The sequence below is a fragment of the Panthera onca genome, chromosome D3, assembly GCF_046562875.1.
Source record: "Panthera onca isolate mPanOnc1 chromosome D3, mPanOnc1 haplotype 2, whole genome shotgun sequence".
NCBI classification, from domain to species: domain Eukaryota; kingdom Metazoa; phylum Chordata; class Mammalia; order Carnivora; family Felidae; genus Panthera; species Panthera onca.
In genome coordinates, this window is record NC_138350.1 from 14,767,773 (window position 1) to 14,791,129 (window position 23,357).

Sequence of the window (23,357 nt, forward strand, 5' to 3'; positions counted from 1 at the left end):
GCACCAATATTTACTCAGTCCTATTCTTACAGCCCAAAACAAACAAACAAAAGGAATGATACATGGACAGGTAGGTAAAAAAGTAAAACGAGCCAGGGGTTAATATTAGAATCTCGGGCATGATCATGATAGAAATTTTCCAACATCTCTGAATGTTTGGAAAGTTTCCCAATGAAATATTGGGGGAAACACACAATAACATACAATATAAAGATAGCGACCGTTTCCCCAGATGGCTTTTGGCCATCACGCTTTGCCTCCGCAGACAATCTTTAAGCCAATTCCCTCCGCTGGTTCTCACCTGAATGTTTTCCAGCTGGTACTCCAGATCGCTCCTTTCCGTCTTCAGCAGATCAGCCCGGTCTAGGGCTTCCTGCAGCCCTTGAGTCAGACGGAAGATGTGATTCTTCTGCAGATCCATCTGCTGCTGTAATTTGGCTTGCTAGTGGGGAGGAAGGCCAAGACAGAGTCTCGGTACCACGGAGAATACAGCTTGGTCCCCCACTGTTAGCTTGTTGCCAAACTAATTGCAGGCATGGCACCAAATTTGGCTTTTGAAATCATCTCTTTCCAGAATTACCGATGGTCTTCTGTTCCAAATTGGTGCATGGCACCGATAAGAAGAATCTGCCCAGAAATCTCTGATGGCCAGCAAGTCACGGGATCCCCACCGTAACAAGAAATCCAGGCTGGTGGTCTGCCTTCCCAGAGTTACAATTAAGGACATTTGGGTACGTACGATATGGCCCATCTGAGGTGCCCTCTGAGATGCTGTGAATTACTGCCATGACAGCTAAGCTCCAATTTGTCCTTGGGGTTTTGGGGTTTTGTTTTTTTTTTTTAAAGATCTGTTTATTTTTGAGAGAGAGAACGCAAGTGAGGAAGGGGCAGAGAGAGAGGGGGACAGAAGATCCAAAGTGGGCTCTGTGCTGACAGCAGCAAGCCACACGCGGGGCTCAAACTCATGAGTCGCAAGATCATGACCTGAGCCAAAGTTGGGTGCTCCACCAACCGAGTCACCCAGGTGCCCCCTGGGTGACATACTCAGTGCCACCATGCCCGGCGTACCCCAGATGTTCAAGGAATTCTCGTAATCTCTCTCCCTCCTTTGTCCTCTTTCCTTCCCTCCATCCAGTTTGGGCTTCCCTCTCACTTCCCCATCTGCCTTCCCCGTGCCAGCCTCCTCCACCAGCCTCCCCCATCAGTCCTTCATAAAGCAAGAGATACTGTCAGCAGCCAGAGATCACCTGGCCTGTGTGCCAACTTAGAATTTATGAATCAAACCAGAACCCCTAAAATGCAGGGGGGAGGGGACGCAGGGGGACAGCTAAGATTACCTCTTAAAGGGAACTATGAGTCCCTTACAGTGCAAGTGATTTCCACAAATTACCCTCTTTAGTTTCTTCCCACTATTTTAGGACAACATTAATTACTACACAGGAAGCAGAGAAACAGGAGCTGGGGACAAAAATTGGTTTGGTGACAGCCAGGCCCAAAATATTTCTCTAGAATAAACACATCAACTGTCCGTGAGCTTTCCAAGAAACAGACTGCTTATTTACTATAATAAAAAACAAGAGTGACAGGTTGCTCAGTGGAATGTTTTTCAAAGCCATTTACTTGCTTCCCAGAGAGAGGGAAATGGGGGCTATTCATGGGTCAGTGCTGGACTGAATGCAGGGCGTTGGACCTGTCCAACAATTCCACGAGGTGACAGGAGACCGGGAGGGTGCATGAGGGAGCTGGATCACAGAACCAGAGCACCAAACGACCGCGGTGGTTGAAAGGATGGATCAAAACCAACAAGAAAAAGTTCAAAAGGACAGTATTCTTTGAAAACACTGATAAACGCCAGAATATAAAGATGTTTACTCAAAAAACGCAAGCTTACAGAAGGGTTGGTGGCGATGTCACAGGTCAGTGGGTGTCAGTGGTGTGATAGAGCTATCCAAAGAGCCCAGGGTAACTGGCAGAGGCTTACAGAGCCCAGAATGGAGCTGGAAATATCCCACTGGACCCCATGTTGCTCATACCCTGTGGACTTTTAGCAACTCTCTTTGGAAAGATAAATCTACCAGAAAAGAACATCTCAAACTTGGAGGGACTTGAAATGTTTCAATTAGGTAAGAGAAGGTGGTCTGGCGTGGGGGAGCTACTCAGATATCTAACTGACTGTCACAGAAATAATAAACGTAGCTCTCTCCTAGAACTATCGCAAGGACTTTATGAGCCAAAGCATGAAAAGGGCACTTGGCGTATAGCAATTGCTACTTAAACATTAGTTTTTTGGAGGCATCTGGGTGGCTCGGTCAGTTAAGTGTCCAACTCTTGATTTCAGCTCAGGTCATGATCTCACAGTTCAGGAGTTCAAGCCCTGTGTTGGGCTCTGGGCAGACAGCACAGAGTCAGCTTGGGATTCTCTCCCTCTCTCTCTGCCCCTCCTCTGTTTGTACTCTCTCTCTCTCTCCCTCAAAAATATGTAAACATTTAAACATTATTTTTTTATTAATCAAGTAATTTGATTATTATTTGGTATTACTCTATTTTAGGTGGAAATACCAGACTCAAATGTTTCAATGAAACAGAACCAGTGGTTGGAAGTTATAGGCTTTAGTTCAAAATAAGACAGAACTTTCTAAGAATTAAAGTTGTTGAAAAAATGGGTCAGGATATCCAAAGGCACATGTACTCAGGCAGAGGTTCAACCAGGCGCACCAGTGAGGAATGTTGGGGAAGGGATTCTCTGCCTTGGACAGGAGGTTAATTTGACCAGGATTAGCAAATGGACTTTCACCTCTGGCATTACCTCTGACAGCCTGATAGTAGCTATTGAATGTCATGTCAAAAAAAGTTTCTGAAGCCATTTTGGGTCCAGGAGGAAATCTGGGAGAAAGATCCATTAGCAAAGTCTGCCAGGGCCAGGGATGAAGGGAACAATGGAACAAGGGCTGGAAATTTGGGTTCTGTGACATAAAAAAAACAAAAACAAAAACAAAAAACAACTTCTTTCCAACCCTGAGACTGTGATTCTGGCCCCACTTACAAGTCTCTATACCTAATGAAGAGGATATGGTTAACTTAAGAAGACGACAAACAAGCAAAGACAAAAAAGAGAGAGACAAACCATGAAACAGACTATTTAAGTATGGAAGACAAACTGATGGTAACTAGAGGGGAGGTAAGTGAGGGGATGGGAGAAATAGGGGATGGGGATTAAAGAGTACACATATCACAATTTAAAAAAAGACATGCTAGGAGCGCCTGGGTGGCTCAGTCGGTTGAGCGTACAACTTCAGCTCAGGTCATGATCTCACAGCTCATGAGTTCAAGCCCCACGTTGGGCTCTGTGCTGACAGCTCAGAGCCTGGAGCCTGCTTCAGATTCTGTCTCCCTCTCTCTCTGCCCCTCCCCTGCTCATGCTTTGTCTCTGTCTCAAAAATAAATAAAAACGTCAAATAAACATTTAAAAAAAGACATGTTTTAACATATCTTGAAATCAAGACATGACATCTAGACACATAGATAGCTTTTTGACAAAGGTGTCAAGAAAATGTAGTGAGGAAAAGAGAGTCTTCTCAACAGATGGTACTGGAGTAACAGAATAGCTCTATGGAAAAAAGTGAACCTCTGCTCTCCTGCCATACGTAAAAATTAACTCGAAAGACATCCTAGACCTACAAATAAAAGCTAAAACTAGAAAACTTCTAGGAGAAAATAGAGAAAATAATATCTTTGACTTTAGGATAAGCATAATTTTCTTTTTTTATAGATATAATTTATTGTCAAAGTGGTTTCCATACAACACCCAGTGCTCATCCCAACAGGTGCCCTCCTCAATGCCCATCACCCACTTTCCCATCCCCCCCACCCCCCATCAACCCTCAGTTTGTTCTCAGTATCCAAGAGTCTCTTATGGTTCGCCCCTCTCCCTCTCTGTAACTTTTTCTTTTCCCCTTCCCCTCCCCCATGGTCTTCTGTTAAGTTTCTCAAGATCCACATATGAGTGAAAACATATGGTATCTTTCTCTGACTGACTTATTTCACTTATTAGCACAATACCCTCCAGTTCCATCCACGTTGCTGCAAATGGCCAGATTTCATTCTTTCTCTTTGCCAAGTAGTATTCCATTGTATATATAAACCACATCTCCTTTATCCATTCATCAGTTGATGGACATTTAGGCTCTTTCCATAATTTGGCTATTGTTTAAAGTGCTGCTATAAACATTGGGGGTACATGTGCCCCTATGCATCAGCACTCCTGTATCCCTTGGGTAAATTCCTAGCAGAAGCATAGTTTTCTTAAATAGGACACAGAAAACATAATCCATTTTAAAAACTGATAAATTTAACTTCCCCAAAATTAAGAGCATTTGCTCTTTGAAAGATACTGTTTGAAAAGACAAGGCAAGCTATAGAGTGGGTGAAAGATTCACCATCCATACATGTGGCAAAGGGTTATTATCAAGAATTCTTTAAAAATTTTCCTCGGGGGGTGGGGGCGTATCTGGGCAGCTTAGTTCGTTGATCCAGAGCTTCTGACTCTTGATTTCAGCTCAGGTTGTGATCCAGCGGCATGGGATAGAGCCCAGTGCTAGGCTCTGCACTAAATGTGGAGCCTGCTTAAGATTCTCTCTGTCTCTCTCTCTCTGCCCTTCTCCCCTGCAGGCATATGTGTTCACTCTCTCTCCCATTAAAAAAAAACAAAAAACAACTTTACTTGGAAGTAACTACCCAAAAGATTTGAATTTACACTTCCCAAAAGAAGATATATGAATGACAAATATGTGGAAAGATGTTTATCATCACTCATTAAAGAAACGTAAGTTAAAACCACAATGTGATACTGTAATATATGCACTAGAAAGGCAAAACAATACTGTTATGGGGTCAGAACTGCCACACGAAGACTTGGACACCATTTTTCATAGATTTATGTATAATAACTAAAAAAATGACAACTATTCAAAGGTTCATTAACAGGTGAATGGATAAATGATGGTATACCCATACAATGAATTACTGCTTAGCAATAAAAAGCAATGAACGGCTAATACATTCATCAACATCAATAAATCACATAAGCATGTTCAACTAAACTAAAGAATCCAGATACAAGAGTATACAGAGTATAACTCCACTTCTATGAGATTCTAGGAAAAAAACAAAAACAAAACAAAAACAAAAAAACTATCTATAGTGACAAAAAGCAAGTCAGCGGGTACCTGGGGCCAGACCCGGAAGGTATGGACTAGAAGGGGGATGAGGAACTTTTTTAGATGATGAAAATGTTTTATATTTTCGTTGCAGTGAGGATTAACCAGGCACTTACATTAAAACAATTATATATATAATTATATGTATGTATATACATATAGAGCAAACTTAGGTTAAGCCCTTGGTCACATGCTTACAAAGTGCACACCACGACCAGGGATCCTAGCCACATTCTGGACGATAAATATCATTCTTTGTTTCATAATGGTTTCAAGTGTCAGTAAAATCTGCCTCAAACTCAGTGTCAGCCAGATGTCTGTGCTCAGCAATCTATCTGTGAAGTACAGACTGGGAAGCTGGAAATGTTCTCATGTCGTTTACAAGTGAGAAAGAGGGGACTGAATCAGGATCCCAGCATGCTATTCCAAGCCTTGTCACTGACTCACCATGTAACCCTGGACCAAAGTATTGAGCTGTCAGAGCCAGCTCTCCTTCCTCGGAAGGAAAATAGGACGGGCGAGATCATTGATTATTTCCGTTCTGTTTCCAACATGTGCCTAAAGCAGGGACATTGCCTATTCATTCCAGATAAAAGACCATCATTCTCTACTTGACCACCAGGTAGATTTTTAAATTTGTATTATAGTGTTCTTAATGCTGCCTTTGGTGAGCCTTCCACTCAGGATATATTGAGATATACCTAATTTTATTTTAAAAACCTTTATTGCGGTACAATACGCATAAAATTTACCGTTTTAACCATTTGTAAGTGCACAGTTCAGTGGCACTAAGGACATTCACGTGGTTACGCAACCCTTGCCAGCATCCACCTCCAGACCTCTCCCAAACGCCCACCCATGTTTTTTAAAGTATCATTCTGTAAGGTATTTTATTCTCACCTGCAAAATTTTCACCACATTTTCCCAAGTTGATAGTTTAGCAATATTATTTCTATCAGCACATATCATAATAAAACCTCAACTAATGAGAACAGGTAATCTGGTTAACTGAACTATCTGGCTCACTATGGGTTAAACAAAACCATCTTGGAATCTCATTTCTCATTAAATATCTTTACAAAGCATGTATGTCCTGGTTGGTCAATTCTAGTGAACAAAACAGAGTCGTCGGTGATCCAACATATAGGGCTTTGGTTGGGATCAGGACATCGTCAGCAACTTAAATAGACATTTTCAGAATTCTGTTAAAAGGTCCAGGAAATAATGTAAGGGATGGGTTCAGAAGGTCAATTTGAGCTTTTCATTCTATGTCTCAAAGGCAGGACATAATTTTTTTTTTTTTTAATGGAGTTAAATGAATGTTCAAAAGTCTTCATGAAATTTGGTACTCAACACAATCTGGTCAAGTCTCTGCCCTGTGCATGAAGCTAATTTGCATGGATGTTCTACCAGCCTGAAAACTTAATATACTTTAGATATTAACTCTAAAAGAACAATTTAACTCAATATTCAGTCACCTGTATATTTAATAAGCTTCCATGGGGCACATACTCTTCTGTGCTCTATGTTCTATTAAGCACTATGTGAGAGGACACAAGTGACAAAGGCCATCTAGCCTTTGTGACACATTCTTTGAGCCTGTTAAATACCTTCAAAAAGGTATTAAGTGACCACCTTACTTCTCCTTGAAAATTCCAACTTCAAAGATTGAACATCTAATATGGATCTGACCATCTAAACACAACAAATTTTCATCTTCAAAAGTCCACCTGGCTCCATTTCCCAGGTGTTTCACACTCACCTCTTCCAGAAGCCTCTGTTTGAGCTCCCGTTCAGTCTCCAGTTTCTGCTGTAAACTTCGGGCGTTCATTTCAAGCATGGCATGTTTCTTCTCCAGATCATTGAGCTGGGCATTTGGAAAAATTGGCCATGAGATCATATTTAGAAATGCTAGATGCGAATGACTTTTGAAAATTTCCATAAAGCTTCACATGTAAAGAATCAAGTTCTGAAGATCAGAATATAAATGTTGTTTTCTAAAAGTATAGTATCACAAAGGTCCATGTTGCAGATAAGCCTTGTACGGGGATGGGATTATTGCTAAGGGATGCATAAGTAACTATGACAAGTTCGAGGACAAGGATGATCACCTTGGCTGAATTTAATTAAACTATCAAATGCTGAATACTTACTATTGCACAGCATTATATTGGGCTCTTGTGATGAAAGAATGGACAAAGTCTCTCAAGAATCTTACAAACAGTCACAAAGTGGGAGACTGACCATAAATAGACCTATACACAATGACTGCTTTGTCACATGATATTTTCGGTAAGAGAGGTATGGAGAAGAATTATTCTTCCTGAATTACAGTCATCAAGAAAAGATTGTATTGGGGCGCCTGGGTGGCTCAGTCGGTTGAGCATCCGACTTTGGCTCAGGTCATGATCTCGCAGTTCATGAATTCGAGCCCTGCGTCAGGCTCTGTGCTGACAGCTCAGAGCCTGGAGCCTGCTTCAGATTCTGTGTCTCCCTCTCTCTCTGCCCCTTCCCTGCTCATGCTCTGTCTCTCTCTGTGTCTCAAAAATGAATAAACATTAAAAAAATTAAAAAAAAAAAAAGAAAAGATTGTATTGGGGCATCTGGGTGGCTCAGTTGGTTAGGCATACAACTTCAGCTCAGGTCACGATCTCACAGTTCATGAGTTCGAGCCCCGCATCGGGCTCTGTGCTGACAGCTCGGAGCCTTGAGCCTGCTTCGGATTCTGTGTCTCCCTCTCTCTCTCTCTCTGCCCTTCCCGCACTCACAGTCTCTGTCTCTCTCTCTCTCTCAAAAATAAATAACATTGAAAAAAAATTTTTTTAATAATAAAAGATCATATCAATGTCTAGGGTCATAAAGGATGGGAAAACTTTGCTACAGAGTCCTCTAGGAACAGTTAAGTAGAAAAAAATATTCAAGTTAAACACAAAAAGGTTCATTTACCGCTAAATACTACATTTTGTTTCCTCACGGGTTAAAAAAAAAAAGTAAGCCAGTATCGAGGAACTCCAGAGTGTTCCTGAGGGGCAAGCTCTAGCCTTGAATCCAATCATTTTATTTCTATGAAATTTTATTTCTATAAGAAAAAATCATGGATATCCACAAAGTTTATGTTCATGATAGTGTTATGTATAATGGCAAAAAGCTGAAAGAAGCTCAAAGTTCCCACACAAGTGGAATGATTTAAAAAGGTATTTTTGTCGAAAAATCTATACACTGAAAACTATAGAAAGCTTATGAAAGAAATTGAAGAAGACATAAAAAAATGAAAAAAGATTCCATGCTCCTGGACAGGAAGAACAAATATTGTTAAAATGTTGATACTACCCAAAGCAATCTACATATTCAATGCAACCGCTATCAAAATAACACCAGCATTCTTCACAGAGCTAGAACAAACAATCCTAAAACCTGTGTGGAACCAGAAAAGACCCCGAATAACCAGAGCAATCTTGAAGAAAACCAAAGCAGGAGGCATCACAATCCCAGACTTCAAGCTATACTACAAAGTTGTAATCATCAAGACAGTATGGTACTGGCACAAGAACAGACACTCAGATCAATGGAACAGAATAGAGAACCCAGAAATGGACCCACAAACATATGGCCAACTACTCTTTGACAAAGCAGGAAAGAATATCCAATGGAATAAAGGCAGTCTCTTCAGCAGGTGGTGCTGGGAAAACTGGACAGCGACATGCAGAAGAATGAACCTGGACCACTTTCTTACACCATACACAAAAATAAACTCAAAATGGATGAAAGAGCTAAACATAAGACATCCTTTTGAAGCCATCAAAATCCTAGAGGAGAAAGCAGGCAAAACCTCTTTGACCTTGGCCGCAGCAACTTCTTACTCAACACGTCTCCAGAGGTAAGGGAAACAAAAGCAAAAATGAACTCTTTGTACCTCATCAAAATAAAAAACTTCTGCACAGTGAAGGAAACAATCAGCAAAACTAAAAGGCGACTGACAGAATGGGAGAAGATATTTGCAAACGATATATCAGATAAAGGGTTAGTATCCAAAATCTATAAAGAACTTATCAAACTCCACACCCAAAAAACAAATAGTCCAGTGAAGAAATGGGCAAAAGACCATTAATAGACACTTCTCCAAAGACATCCAGATGGCCAACTGACACATGAAAAAATGCCCATCACTCATCATCAGGGAAATACAAATCAAAACAACAATGAGATAGCACCTCACACCTGTCAGAGTGGCTAACATTAACAACTCAGGCAATGACAGATGTTGACGAGGATGCGGAGAAAGAGGATCTCTTTTGCATTGTTGGTGGGAATGCAAGCTGGTGCAGCCACTCTGGAAAACAGTATGGAGGTTCCTCAAAAATTAAAAATAGAACTACCTTACATCCCAGCAATTGCACTACTAGGTATTTATCCACAGGATACAGGTGTGCTGTTTCAAAGGGGCACATGCACCCCCTGTTTATAGCAGCACTATCAACAATAGCCAAAGTATGCAAAGAGCCCAAATGTCCATCGATGGATGAATGGATAAAGAAGATGTGGTATATATATATATACACATACACACACACAGACACACACACACAATGGAGTATTACTCGACAATAAAAAAGAATGAAATCTTTCCATTTGCAACTATGTGGGTGGAACTAGAGGGTATTATGCTAAGCAAAATCAGTCAGAGAAAGACATCCTCACTCATATGAGGATTTTAAGATACAAAACAGATGAATAAAAGGGAAGGGAAGCAAAAACAATATAAAAACAGGGAGGGGGACAAAACATAAGAGACTCTTAAATATGGAGAACAGAGGGTTATTGGAGGGATCGTGGGAGGGGGCGGGGAGGATGGGCAAATGGGTAAGGGTCACTAAGGACTCTACTCCTGAAATCATTTTTTACTATATGCTAACTTGGATGTAAGTGAAAAAATAAATTAAAAAAAAAAAAAAGGTACCTCTGTGTTGTTGTTTAGGGGTTTTTTAGAACTAAATGTTCAAAAAACATTCAGTAACTCAGGAAAAGCCCCTAGTTATAGGTTTTTTTTTTTTTAAATATGCAAAGCTGCTTACATAGTAAGAATCTAAATTTGTAAAAACATATGTATGCATAAACATATTATGCAAAGGAAAAGCCACAAATAAATTCACCAATAGAACAGTGGTTCTATTGCCAGTCATTTTCTCCTTTACTTTTCTATGGTTTCTAGATCTGCCACAATGACCTCAAATGGTTATTTTTACAATCACAAAATAACAAAGAGTTATACAGAATACAAATTTTAGATTACTGCTTTGAGTGTGTGTGTGTGACAGAGAGAGAGAGAGAGAGAGAGAGAGAGAGAGAGAAAGAGCACATGTGAGAGCCTGGGTATATACATGAAATCTCTTTGATCGTCACTTTTGTTATCTGTAACATTGGGGCATCTATTCAAAATCTGTTTCAAGACTTAGATAAGTCTCCAGAACACTGGTACCTTGCTCTGTGAACATTAATATGGCGTGCTAAATGGACAGGACATGTGTATTTCCAGTGTGAAATACTGTGTGCCAGTGTGGCCGTCAGAGCCTATCGTGTCCCTGGACTCGGAGCACAGAAAGGCCCGGCTGCCTGTTACTGCAACAATGGAAGGAGCATTCGTTCTTGTCACTGAGCACTTTCCGATGCTTGACATTAAATCCAGCAATCAATCCACAACTTAAATCCAGAAACCAGTTGCCAGAAAACAAGAGCTGTGTGCCCAGATCAAAATCTGGACCTCAGGGGGCCCAGACAGGCAGATGTGAAAGAAGTCACTGGCTGACTGTGACACCCCAGTCCCCGCCACACCTCCCAAGCTATCGCCAACCAAGGATGTCCAATGGTGGACCATAATCCCAAGGCTTTACAGGACTGAGTGAATTTATGTTTGTGAAATATGTGGACCACGGACTGCACCTGAATTTGTGTCGAGCACACCTTCTAAAAGATGGAGATGAAATCGTTCTCCTAAAAGGAAAGGGATGGGCACTGACCTTGTCAGAGAGGCTCTCGGCTTTTAGCTTCTGCTCTTTGAGGGCCTGCTGCAGAGCGAGAATCTCAGCCTTGTGCTCCTTCACCGCCAGCTCCACCACCTGGCGGGACTCAGTGATCCGCTGATCGGCCCTCGCCCTGCCGGAAAAGCACAGGCCTGTTTCAGAAGCCCCACCATCACCAAGCTCCACCATCACCATCTAGAAAAAGGAAGGGGGCCCATCTCTAATTCCAATAAGCAACCGAACAGGCTGCGGGCTGGATAGATGCCCAATCCCGATTCCAAGTTCCAAATTCTGTCTTGCTTTGTCACTGCTTACAGAGCGAAGATTTGACCCATTTTAGGTCTTGGGTAAAAATACTCTTAACAGGTAAAGTTCCTGTTAGTACTCACTTGGAGGTTGAAGCGGAAATTTTTCCAAAAGCAACTGGACTGATAGGATAGCAAGACTGGCACAGCCTCCCATGGGACTGGAAAGGAAATGAGGTCCCACCGAAGGACCAGGGTGCAGAGGACCACGGGAGACCCAATGGAGCAAACATTTCCTCTCCTTTAAGCATATGCAGTAAATTAATTGTTTTGGGTGCTTATTAGGGAAACTCAAATATGATTAATATATCTGTAAATAAGGTTAGAGAATAGAAAAACTAGAAGAAAACTAGAAAAATTGCTGCCTTTCCCTATTTTAGGTCTTGTGCTTTGCTACTTCCATATCTGGGCTTCTACAGTCTCCTCCACTGGCCAGCACTCTCCTCCCCTCCCCTGCAAACCCAAATCTTACTCAGCCTTCAAGGATTAAACTCAAAAGGCCATGTCCTCCATAAAACCTTGCTCAATTACTCCTGTTGCAAGGAAGTTCTCCTTGCTCTGTATTCCAGAGCATAAGCATACTGCTCTCCTGGAACGCCCTGCTCTCTATTTTGAGGTGGTAAATATCTGAATGCATAATTCATCTTCTCTGCGAAACTTGCCTCTTGAGGACAAGAATTAAGAATTCTCTTCACTCATCTCTGTATCCCATGTAACATCAAAATGGGGAAGGGGGGGAAGGAAAAGCCAAGCTCTTTCACAAGTGCCCCCGAAAGTATACATGAAATGTCTTCCTGAGCACAGCCTGTAATTATACCTTCCATGAGTAGTTGTGTGTTTCCTGATGCTGAAGCCAGCTCCCGACCCTCAAAATTATCTCTGAGGGACTCTAGAAACAGCTCCGATAAGAGCTTCACTTGAAGGTAAGAGCGGGGGCGGGGGAGGGGGGGGGGTGTCTGCGTGAAAGCAACCAGAATGTACCATGAGGACTCAGGGTAAACAAGAATAGGAGGTCTTAAACCAGCAGCCCCTCACAGCAGCAAATACCCTGAGAGGAAGGATGTCGAAAAACCTTAGTATTTCTACCAGTGCCTCTTGAAACTTAAGGGTCTCATCTTTTGCCTCTAATCTTTTCTAGTTTGACTGACTTGGCGTAGATTAAACATCCGACACATTTGGTTGAATCTAGTACGTCCCAGTAAATGTGGGAAAATACCCAAATGAGTCTGATGGAGTCCAACTAAACGAGTGACATTTCCATGCCTACTGTATCTTGCTTAAGGAGTTCAGAGGGTCCCAGGAAAGTCAGTTTCAGAGGAAGGTGACACTAGTGAGGTTATGAAGGACGGACACAATTCCGTTGTGCAGACATGACATCATGGGGCTAACTCCAGCCAGCACACTGTGCCTCTGTGCATGCTGGAAAATGGGACCTATTCCTCAAGACCATTTATTTCTATCTGTTGGTAAACTGTCATAATATGCCCATTTTGTTAGACCAAAACACTTTCCTGCCAAGAGCTGTAACACTGTCATAAGCAATCTTCACATCTACAATGTCTTCCGTGTGGATGGCACCCCCTAGGGCTAGGAAGTATATGACCTGCAGGATCACAGCCCCAGCGGAAAGGGGATTCTATGCCAGGGGACTATGGAAGCGAAAGTGGCAGAGAAAAGATACTGTTTGAACTTATTATTATTATTATTATTATTATTATTTATTATTATATTTCCTACCAAGAAACAAAAAAATTATTCTTGTAGGGGCACCTGGGTGGCTCAGTCTGTGGGGCGTCCGACTTCGGCTCAGATCATGATCTTGTGGTCTGTAGGTTGGAGCCCCGTGCTGGGCTCTGTGCTGACAGCTCGGAGCCTGGAGCCTGCTTCGGATTCTGTGTCTCCCTCTCTCTCCGCCCCTCCCATGCTCACATTTAGTCTCTCTCTTTCTCAAAAATAAGTAAATATTAAAAAAAAAAAAAAGGTTTTTTTAACTATTCTTGTAGAGAAGCTGTTCTCAGCCAAGGGTGATTTTGCCCCTCGGGAGACACTGGACAATGTCTGGAGACGTTTTAGGTGTCACAATTTGAGGAAGGGTTGCTACTGGCACGTGGTGGGTAAAACCAGGGATGAGGCTCCCGTTTGACAACATGCAGGACGGCCCCCACAACAAAAGATTATCTGGGCCAAACGGTCAATGGTGCCAAGACTGAGTAACCCTAGTATAGATGGGTGACTAGCTTTACACATGAGCAGGATTAAAATGGTCATAGTCTTGCCATGCGGTCACAATGATAACAAACCTGAGGAAGAAGTTTCTGCAAAGAGAGGACTGAGATATTTGCCCTGCTCTGACTTGTAGGCCTCTACACAGAGCAAAAGGACACCAGCTACTAGTTACTACCCCAGAATCCAAGTGACACTGACCACACTTACCACTAGGATGACCCACCCACCCTGGGTTGTCCAAGGGTCTCCCAGCTTTAACACGGAAAGTCTTGTATCCTAGAAACTTCACTCGGTCCTGAGCAAGCTGGGACCGGTGGGCACCCTGTTCGCAACGCTCAGGTGGTCCTGGTGAAGCTGCCGGTCACTGGCTTTCTACAAACAGGAAGTCCCACCTGCTCTGCTTCTCGGTGTCCAGCATCCTCTGTAACTCTCGAACCCGACACTCAAACTGGGACTTCTCGTCACCAAGGACACTCCTCCACGCCTCCCACTGACGCTCTTTTTCCAGCAGTTCGTCGTTTAGGGCCTCCAGGTCCATGACCTGTTCTTCCAGCATCGTGCAAGTGGTCTTCAGAGCCTCCATCGTCTGCAAATCAGTACCACTCAGTTGTGCCTTGTATCAAATGAGGATTTCCTGGATGTTACTTTTGTTGGATCAGTGTCAGAAAAAGCACAAGTTTCTAACTATAGTCTGAAAATACAGTTTATCTTTTTCTTCTACAAACCAAGGGGACAAGAATGGATAAAGGGCCATTTCTGCCACCATGTAAACGGCAGAACCCAAAGCAAGCCAGAGGGAAGAGACCACACTTCCAAGTGGTCCAGGGCACCTGGGAGGCTTCAGGTCATGATCCCAGTGGGGTCGTGGGAATCGAGTCCCATGTCGGGCTCTGCACTGAGCATGGAGCCTACTTAAGATTCTCTTTCTCTTTCTCTCTCTCTCTCTCTCCCTGTATCTCCGCCCCCCTCCCCCACCTCTAAAAAATCTTTAAAAAATAAAAGTCATGTGGCTCACACTGGTGTCCCAAAACATTTTATTTTGCTTTTACTTTTTTTAAATCAAAATTAAGAAGAACGACCCACTTTTAAAAGCCACATTTCCAAACCCCCCAAGCCCTCAAAATGTAGACATGACTATGAAAAAGAGCCCCCATCTAATGGACAAGGCTCAGTCTTAGATCCCTTGGGAGAGGTGTACCAGGTGCCTGCTCTAAATTCTAAAGGGATCGGGGTGCCTGGGTGGCTCAGTCGGTTAATCGGCCGACGTCAGCTCAGGTCATGATCTCACGGCTCGTGAGTTCGAGCCCCGCGTTGTGCTCTGTGCTGACAGCTCAGAGCCTGGAGCCTGCTTTGGATTCTGTGTCTCCCTCTCTCTGCCCCTCCCCTGCTCGCGCTCTGTCTCTCAAAACTGAATAAAAGTTAAAAAAAAAAATAAACAAAATGTAAAGGGATCAAAGGGTGTCAGGGATCTCTGACACTATTTACTGTCCTCACTTGCTTCTGGCTGGTGAGCTGCATCTCTCTCTCCGTAATCTCGCGGCGGAGATGGTCCACTTCGCTTCGTAGCTGTACTATCTCATCGTTGGCGCCAGAAGCCTCGTCGAGTTGTTTGGACAAGTAGAAATTTTGGTTGTTGAGCTCAGCGTTGTCCTCGGTCAGCTGGTTTAGCTGCTCCTCCAGGTCTGTGATTACCTAAAAGAGGAGAGGAATCCAGTTCTGCATCAAGCAAGTGGATTTAAAATGAGAAGCTGCTTCTAGAGCCAATGACTTTAGAGCCTACGTGACACTGGCGGTCCACGGGCCACTCCTGTTTGCTTCTCCAGCCCCGGCAGCCAAGGCCACGCCCACCCACTTAGCACTGACACACACGTGCCGTGGGGGAAAACGAAAAGTCTCTGATTCTTTCTAACTCAGGATCCATCTGGAAGATGTGGCTAAAGTAAATCAAGCAAGAGTGACTGCCGTATGGAAGGGGCTAAACTTTAAATGAGATCAGGTTCACGGACAATAATACGATGTGGAACATGTGAGCCGAGGAAAGGCATCTAACAGACTGGTATCACAGTCAGCTAATTAAACTACAATGGCCCCGGCACCATCCACAGGACACTGGAACCGGAGATAGTCTGAGAAAGCAAAATAAGTTCTTATCAAGGAGGACTGACCCCGGAGGACACCAAGAGTTATTTTAATATCTCGGCAATAAATTTAATTTCATGCAACAAAAGAAAAAAAATTTAAGGGAAGCTCAGAATAATCCTGAAAATAGTGTACTGTGGCATCACTTGAATGGTTTTTGTTATACAGTTAGCTATCAGAAAATGGGAAGGCATGTATATGAAATTGTCATTTTATTGAGAGATGTAATCTGGCTTTGCTAAGTTATTTCCCCGCTCGATGGCAGAATGACTTCGATGTCAGTGCATTCGGCGTTTCCTATTCTCTTTGCTGAGGTTCAGTATCAGCACTTGCAGAGCTTTTATATCCAATACTTTCAAAGTTTAAGGGCAATTTTCTAATAATGGTTGGAATGAGGCACAGAGGCAGTAAATTAAATTTTACGTAACAAAAAGAAGTAAATTAAAAGGAAGTGCCTTGAAGCCTACAGTTTATTGCTTCCAATTTTCAAACCTAGAGTAGACTTAGTTTATGAAATGTTGCCACTGTTTCCATGACTAATTCCCTATTTTAACCCCCTTTGATTATCAATTTAAAAAAATCTTCCCAGGCACATAGAATTAAAGAACATCAATTAAGCACATTTGTTCGATGCGGCTCAGAAAACAGAGCTTTTCATTTTGTTAACTGAGCTGATAAGCTTTTAATGTAGTAAGTGGTCTAGTAATTTGTATTTTAATGTCAAAAGCCCTGTTAATTCCTACTGTACTGGTTTGAGGTGCGCTGTCAGCTACAAGACAGGGAATAAAGGTTATCTGGTTGGATCCTTAGCTACAGATCCTTCTTTACCGGGGGAAGAAAATAGGAAAACACTACAAGTTTGTCATCCCTAGTAGGCAGTCATGCCTCAAAAGGATCCCTGGATCACCCTTTTGGTGACATGGTTAAATCTCCTAAAACCAGAAACAATGAATAAACAATGCCCACTAGTTCCACTGGCCTCCGTCTTACATGTAGTAAAACCCATTTCTTAAGACAGTTTTCATCCTAGACTGCAAATATCTCCATTTAACTACTGTGCTGCCTTCTTATTTCCCTCCCCTCCCCAAAAAACGGAGGTAAGCCGACCTGGAACTATACTATCAAATGGAGCCTGGAACCACAAACACAGCCATTTTGAACTTTGCGGGGGGGTTGGTGTCTCCATCCATGACACAGAGGTCAATACCATATTTACTACCTCCCCTGTTTCTATTTTTTTTAATGTTTATTTTTGAGAGAGAGACAGAGCATGAATGGGGGAGGGGCAGAGGGAGAGGGAGACAGAGAATCCGAAGCAGGCTCCAGGCTCCGAGCTGGCAGCACGGAGCCCGATGCGGGAACTCATAAACTGCGAGATCACGACCTGAGCCAAAGTCGGGCGCTTAACCTACTGAGCCACACAAGCACCCCCAATGTTCTGAATTTCTGGCATACTATTCTACTTTACTGTGGCCTACAAAATTCAAGGGATAAAAAGTAATGACCAAGATAGTGCTCATTTTAATGATTATAGCGGTGCCTCTTGCAGAGCATAGAGACCCCAGAAAATCTGTCGACACAAGAATATATACGTTGCCCAAATAACTTAACTTGCCACTTGAGAACATACCTAAGCCTTTGGGTCCCACTCCCTTTCTCTGATTTATGGGAAAAACTGCAATTTATTATTAGCCCGTTTCTGCTACCTCTTCTTTCAAAATAGGTTACAAAGTGCTAAAGAAGAAATCTTTGAAAAGCTCAATGAAGGGCCAAGATTATTACTCTCACTTCAGTGGAGACTGCCCATTGGACTAAGAGGCACTCTTCTATTTCCCTATTGTCATCGAGTTTTCAAGGGGCCTCACATCTCCGATTTCTACTTACAGTTTGTGATTGTTGGTTCTATATTTTACTGTCTCTATTTTGCCTGTTCGTCAAGCTTTTAATGTTATGGAGTGTTATGTGTTTGTGTGAAGCACCCAAACACTCATTTTAGCTCACTCAGACTTTTTATATATTCTTTCCGCCTAAGTCACATGTTTAGCTTGAGACTCTATTCTGAGTTCCTGGAATTGTGGCATTAAGTGATAGTATTAGGGGTGCCTTGGTGGCTCAGTCGGTTAAGCATCCGACTTCGGCTCAGGTCACGATCTTGAGGTTCATGGGTTCAAGCCCCGTGTTGGGCTCTGCACGGACAGTGCAGAGCCTGCTTGGGATGCTCTCTTTCCCCCTCTCTCTCTCTCTCCCACTGATGCACTCTCTTTCTCTCTCTCAAAATAAATAAACTTAAAAAAACAATTAAAAAGTATTCTAATAGGCAATCTATGATTCTGAACCAGGTAATGCGCAATGAGAATTCTTAGGTCTACTATGTGTCCACGGGTGTATTCTCTCCACACCAAGGGCAACATCATCTGTTTACTATAGTATGAGTCTGTTAACCTTCCAACCCCATGGATACAGGATGAAAAAGAGAAACTGAAGGGTTGACTCCACCTTAGCAGTAAGATGAGGGAGACAGCTTCCTCACGCAGGAGCCAGCAGGGCTTTCTTACATGCCTTTTTTTGCAAATAAGAGATCACGGTACAGTTCTAAGAGAAACCAAGGGTATAAAAAATGATCTACTCTCAGTGTCCAAAAAAGAAGACAGAGAGTGGGAGAGAGATATCTCTACGTGGGGTTATCTGTTGCTTTTCAAGCAAATCTCACAGTTCTGAACAAGAACTGTTTACTTCTCACACCTAATGCAAAGACCAGCAGGGAGACCATTAATGTTCAACAGCGTGTTAGGGGTGAAGAAACCAGTCAGATAGTGAGCATCAGTCTAAACAGACACAGGGCTAAAGCCCTCCTGGAATGTCTGGTTCTTTCTTGAAGGCAGCTATTTGCATATTATTTATTTTTAATCTTATAGCTGACAGATTGATTCATAATTAAAACTGTGTCATATGTTTGCCCACCAACTCCCCTCCAAAACAGACTTAGGTAGGGTTTTAGGTGCCAGATTGGATCAAATCCTTTTTAAAAATCTCTTCAAAATATAGAAATGGTCTGAGCTGGAAAATCTTACTGTTCATGAGCTTTTTAAAAGATGCTAACTGGGAGCTCCTGTCAGTTCAGTTATTATAGGAGTTCCCATTCAGTAACAAAGATACCATTTCCTCACAGAGGCAACCTGAGACAGCGCCAGTAAGAAAAGAACATCTATCATGCCCTTCAGAAGTGTCTTTAAAGCAGCTGTTGAACCTGAAAAAGTAGAACAGAGATCTATTGCTACCAAATATTGTCCTAAAATGGTGGTTTTCAAACTTTTTATAGGGGCACACCGTTTCCTAAGCAAAAGATGGTATCGTAAATACAATATAATAAAATAATAATAGTAACCAATACTGTTTAGCATTTTCTATGGACCAGGACCTGTGTTAGCACCGGGATGCATCATCTAATTCTTGCAGGACCCCCATGAGGTAGGCATTAGCACCAAATTTCTGATTCGGTGACTTAGTGTTTCCTAAGTTCTACTGTTTCTGAAATGTGAACATATGTTGGAACTAAGCAGCTGTCTCTGTCCTTGCCAAGCACCCAAAGAGCAGTTATTAAATGACTTGTGCATCTTATCACTGACAGTATATTAGAATGGAGAATACACAATGTCAGCACCATCTCACAGGTAAAGATATGGAGGCCTGGGAGTTTAACATCATATAGGTTGCAAAGAGGCCAATTTAGAATATGAACCCAGTCTGACTGACACCAGACCGCATGGTTTGGATCACTAAACAACCCAGCTTCTCTAGCCTAAGTGTGGGTGGGGGGTCACTCTTTTGGGTTCCCCCTCCCACTGGGAGAGAACCCAAAGGTTCCTCCACAGAATGACGGAACTAAGTAAATCAAGGATTAGAAGTCACTGCTCCAGAAAAAAGCAAACGTGAGTAAGACAATATAAAAGCTACGTAAGTTGAGAAAGTAACAAAATTCAGGGTGCCTGAGTGGCTCAGTCGGTTGAGCCTCCAGCTTCGGTTCAGGTCATGATCTCACTCAGCTCATGATCTCACAGTTCATAGGTTTGAGCCCCAGATAGGGTTCTCTGCTGTCAGCACAGAGCCTACTTTGGATCCTCTGTCTTCCTCTCTCTCTGCCCTTCCCCTGCTCATGTGCGCTCGCTCTCTCTCTCTCTCAAGATAGATAAACATTAAAAAAAAAAGAAAGTAGCCAAATTCATTCTACATATTGGCATATTCTAGTAAAAAACAAACCTCTAACTCAAAAATCTAGGGGAGGGAGGCTTACCAAAGGGCACATGGAAACATTGGAGGGTAATGGATACGCTCATTAATTTGATTGTTTAGCTGGTTTCACAGTTGTGTACACATCTCAAAACTCTTGAGGTTACTGTGCTCCTATGATACCTCAATAAAGCTATAAAGATGTTTTTAAAAAAAGCTTTGTGAAGATGTGGCATCCATGTGCATGTGTGCATGTGTGCGTGCGCGCGCACATACACACACACACACACACACACATACACACTGGAATATCACTCAGCCATGTATAAAGAATGAGATTATGCTATTTTGTGACAACACAGATGGAGCTAGAGGGGATCATGTTAAGTGAAATAAGTCAGACAGAGATAGACACGTACCACATGATTTCACTTACATGAGGAATCTAAAAAACAAGACAAACAAACAAAAAGCAGAAGCAGACCCGTAAGTACAGAGAACTGATGGTTGCCAGAAGGGAGGGTGGTGGAGGGACGGGTAAAATTGGTGAAGGAGAGTGGGAGATACAGACTTCCAGTTATGGAATGAATAAGTCATGGGGATGAAAAGTACAGCATAGGGAATATAGTTGGTATTATAATAGTGTTGTACGGTGACAGATGGTAACTATACTTGTGGTGAGCTGAGCATAATATATAGAGTTGTTGAATCACTATGCTATAGAGCAAAAACTAATGTAATATTGTGTGTCAACTATACTTCAATTAAAAAAAAAACTGTTATGCCAAAAGACTAAAAAAAGAGAAAACTCCAGATGAAGGATTAACGATGTACACATTTAAAACCTATCCAAGCTTATTTTAGGAAAAAATAGTAATATAAAAAAAAATCACGGTCATAAAATGATCTATGTTTTATTCAGTGATCATTTACGAGCATGTATGTAATAAAAGCAAATAACCCTTGCACAAAATAAGAAACTGAGACGGTAAGAGACTTAAAAAAAGTGGCGGCACGAGAGTACAGGAACAGAATGCATCCGCTCCTCAAGGAAGGGAGGCAGAATGGAGGAAGTCGGGGATGCTTTTCAGGCAGGCCCACCCCTGATGCAGCCATCGGCATTGGGAGCCACAGACCAAAAATCTATCTGCCGGGTACCTGCTAGAGTCAATCAGAGGCGCATCTCATGACCCACTAGCTGCTCTGCTCTTGGGTATATGCTCATCAGAAACAGGTGTCGACAGCCTCCAAGGGACTTACATAACAGTGCTTCTACACAACTGTGTTCCTAACGGCAGTAACCCAAATGACCATCAGCAGGAGAATGGATAGACAAACTTCAGTTCTACGCATCCACTGGCAACACCACACCATACTAATGAAAGAGAACAAACTCCTGATGGATGCAACGACAGGGATGAACCCCACAGATAACTTGAGACAAAAAAACTAAACCCAAAAGAACACATCCTCTGTGATTCCCTTTGTCTGAAGTTTAAGAACTGGCCAAAGTGATCTCTGGTATCAGAGGACAGAACCGAGGTCACCCTTTGGGGCAAAGGATGATGATAAGAAGAGGGCATGAGGGAGCCTTCTGGGGGTTGAAAATGTTCTGGATCTTGATGCACGTTGTGGTTACATGTTGTCCATATGTGTAAAAATTTCATTGAACTGCACTGTAAGATTAGCGTACTTCATGCACTTTACAGTATATCTTTTATTTTTTAAACATATTAAAAGATATGTGTGTGTGTATATATATATATTTATATATATATATATATTTTTACATAAATATATATATATTTATGTTTGGGAGAGTACAGCAGGGGAGGGGCAGAAAGAGGGGGACAGAGGATCCAAATCGGGCTCTGTGCTGACAGGCTGACAGCAGTGAGCTCAATGTGGGGGCTCGAACTCACAAACCATGAGGTCGTGACCTAAGCCAAAGTCAGATGCTCAACTGACCAAGCTACCCAGGTGTCCTTACAGTGTGTATTTTGTAACTAAATGAAGGGGGAAACCATACACTGACCAGACTTAGCATCCTATTTATAGTAGATAAAGAGGAAAGAAAAAGTTCCATTACAAGGCAATAAAATATGAAAAGAAAGAAAGAAAGAAAGAAAGAAAGAAAGAAAGAAAGAAAATATGTATGTGTGGGGTGGGGTGGGGTTGGTTTCCAGACATTCACAGATGTGAATACTACAAATGGAGACAAGTTGACTGAGAACTAAGAAGGTAATAAAGTGATGACCGTACCAAATAAAGGAAGTGGAACCTTGAATAAGGAAAACATCTTATCTTCTGAAAGGGGCTTATTTCAGTCTTTTTGTATAATCAAAAACAGACCTAGCTTCTGCTGACCCTACCCCATCACATAATCTAAGCATGATACTTACCTGCTCGCAGAATTTACTTCTCTCCATATACATGATATCTCCCCAAAAGCCCTAGATTTTTATTTTGCCCATTGGGAACTTAAAATTTCTAGGTCCACAGCACGTGCTGGTCTTCCCTCTCCATAGCTGCAGCAGGCTGGAGGAGCCGTTGCAGATGCTACCTGCCTCCAGCGTCTGGACAGGGTCTGGCTGGGACCAGCTTCGGAACCTTCTACACTGGGGTGGAGGGGGAGCCGCCCTAGGACTTACAATGCAGCGACTGAAACCGATTAGTGGTTCTGCAGTGAGAATTATTTCCACCACTCCAACTATCCTTCCCCAAACATGAAGAACGGTTTTGAATTTTAAAAACTGGCAGGAACCCAAGAAACTGGAGTTATCTGGTGCTCAGAAACTCCCAATCAGTTTGACCACATTAACTGCTTCAAGATGAAAGTTTGTAACAAAAATCAGTCAGGGATATTGTAAGAGATACCCCCTCTCCCTTGCCAGTTTTAGTCTCGTGTTATTTTAATCATCTTTAGTTTTAATACTCACAGTACAGCTGTTACGAAGGGCGTCAAATTTGCGCTGGATTTCATCTCTATGTGCCTAAAAGGTAAGAAGTCGATTATAAATTTTTCACAGCAGAGGGTACAATTCTACATGCTATGGGCCAAATGAAGAAAAGAGCAATTTACCGAGAAAGCCAAGAATATTGTTGCAGCTGCCCAAACATCTGGTTTTCAAAGAACTAATTAATCAAGTCATGTCAAACATGAGAAGTTAGTTACAGGAATATATGATGCTGGGTTAGTAACAACGACTATTTAGACCACACAGGCA

At 42.3% G+C, this 23,357-nt stretch overlaps 1 protein-coding gene across 16 annotated transcripts in view; it reads right to left on the reverse strand.

Moving 5' to 3' along the window:
* CIT (citron rho-interacting serine/threonine kinase) overlaps positions 1-23,357 on the reverse strand; it is a 162,206-nt gene that overhangs the window by 25,688 nt on the left and 113,161 nt on the right. For 13 of the 16 annotated variants that reach the window (XM_081790717.1, XM_078435727.2, XM_078435726.2 and 10 more), the window contains 6 exons: positions 23,070-23,123; positions 15,259-15,456; positions 14,157-14,350; positions 11,231-11,366; positions 6,979-7,083; positions 302-442 (listed from right to left, as the gene is read on the reverse strand). In XM_081790717.1, the coding sequence (XP_081646843.1) occupies positions 302-442; positions 6,979-7,083; positions 11,231-11,366; positions 14,157-14,350; positions 15,259-15,456; positions 23,070-23,123 (828 nt within the window). Of the gene's footprint in view, positions 1-301; positions 443-6,978; positions 7,084-11,230; positions 11,367-14,156; positions 14,378-15,258; positions 15,457-23,069; positions 23,124-23,357 lie in introns of all 16 variants that reach the window. The other 3 variants (XM_078435721.2, XM_078435720.1, XM_078435719.1) reach the window with 1 other exon arrangement.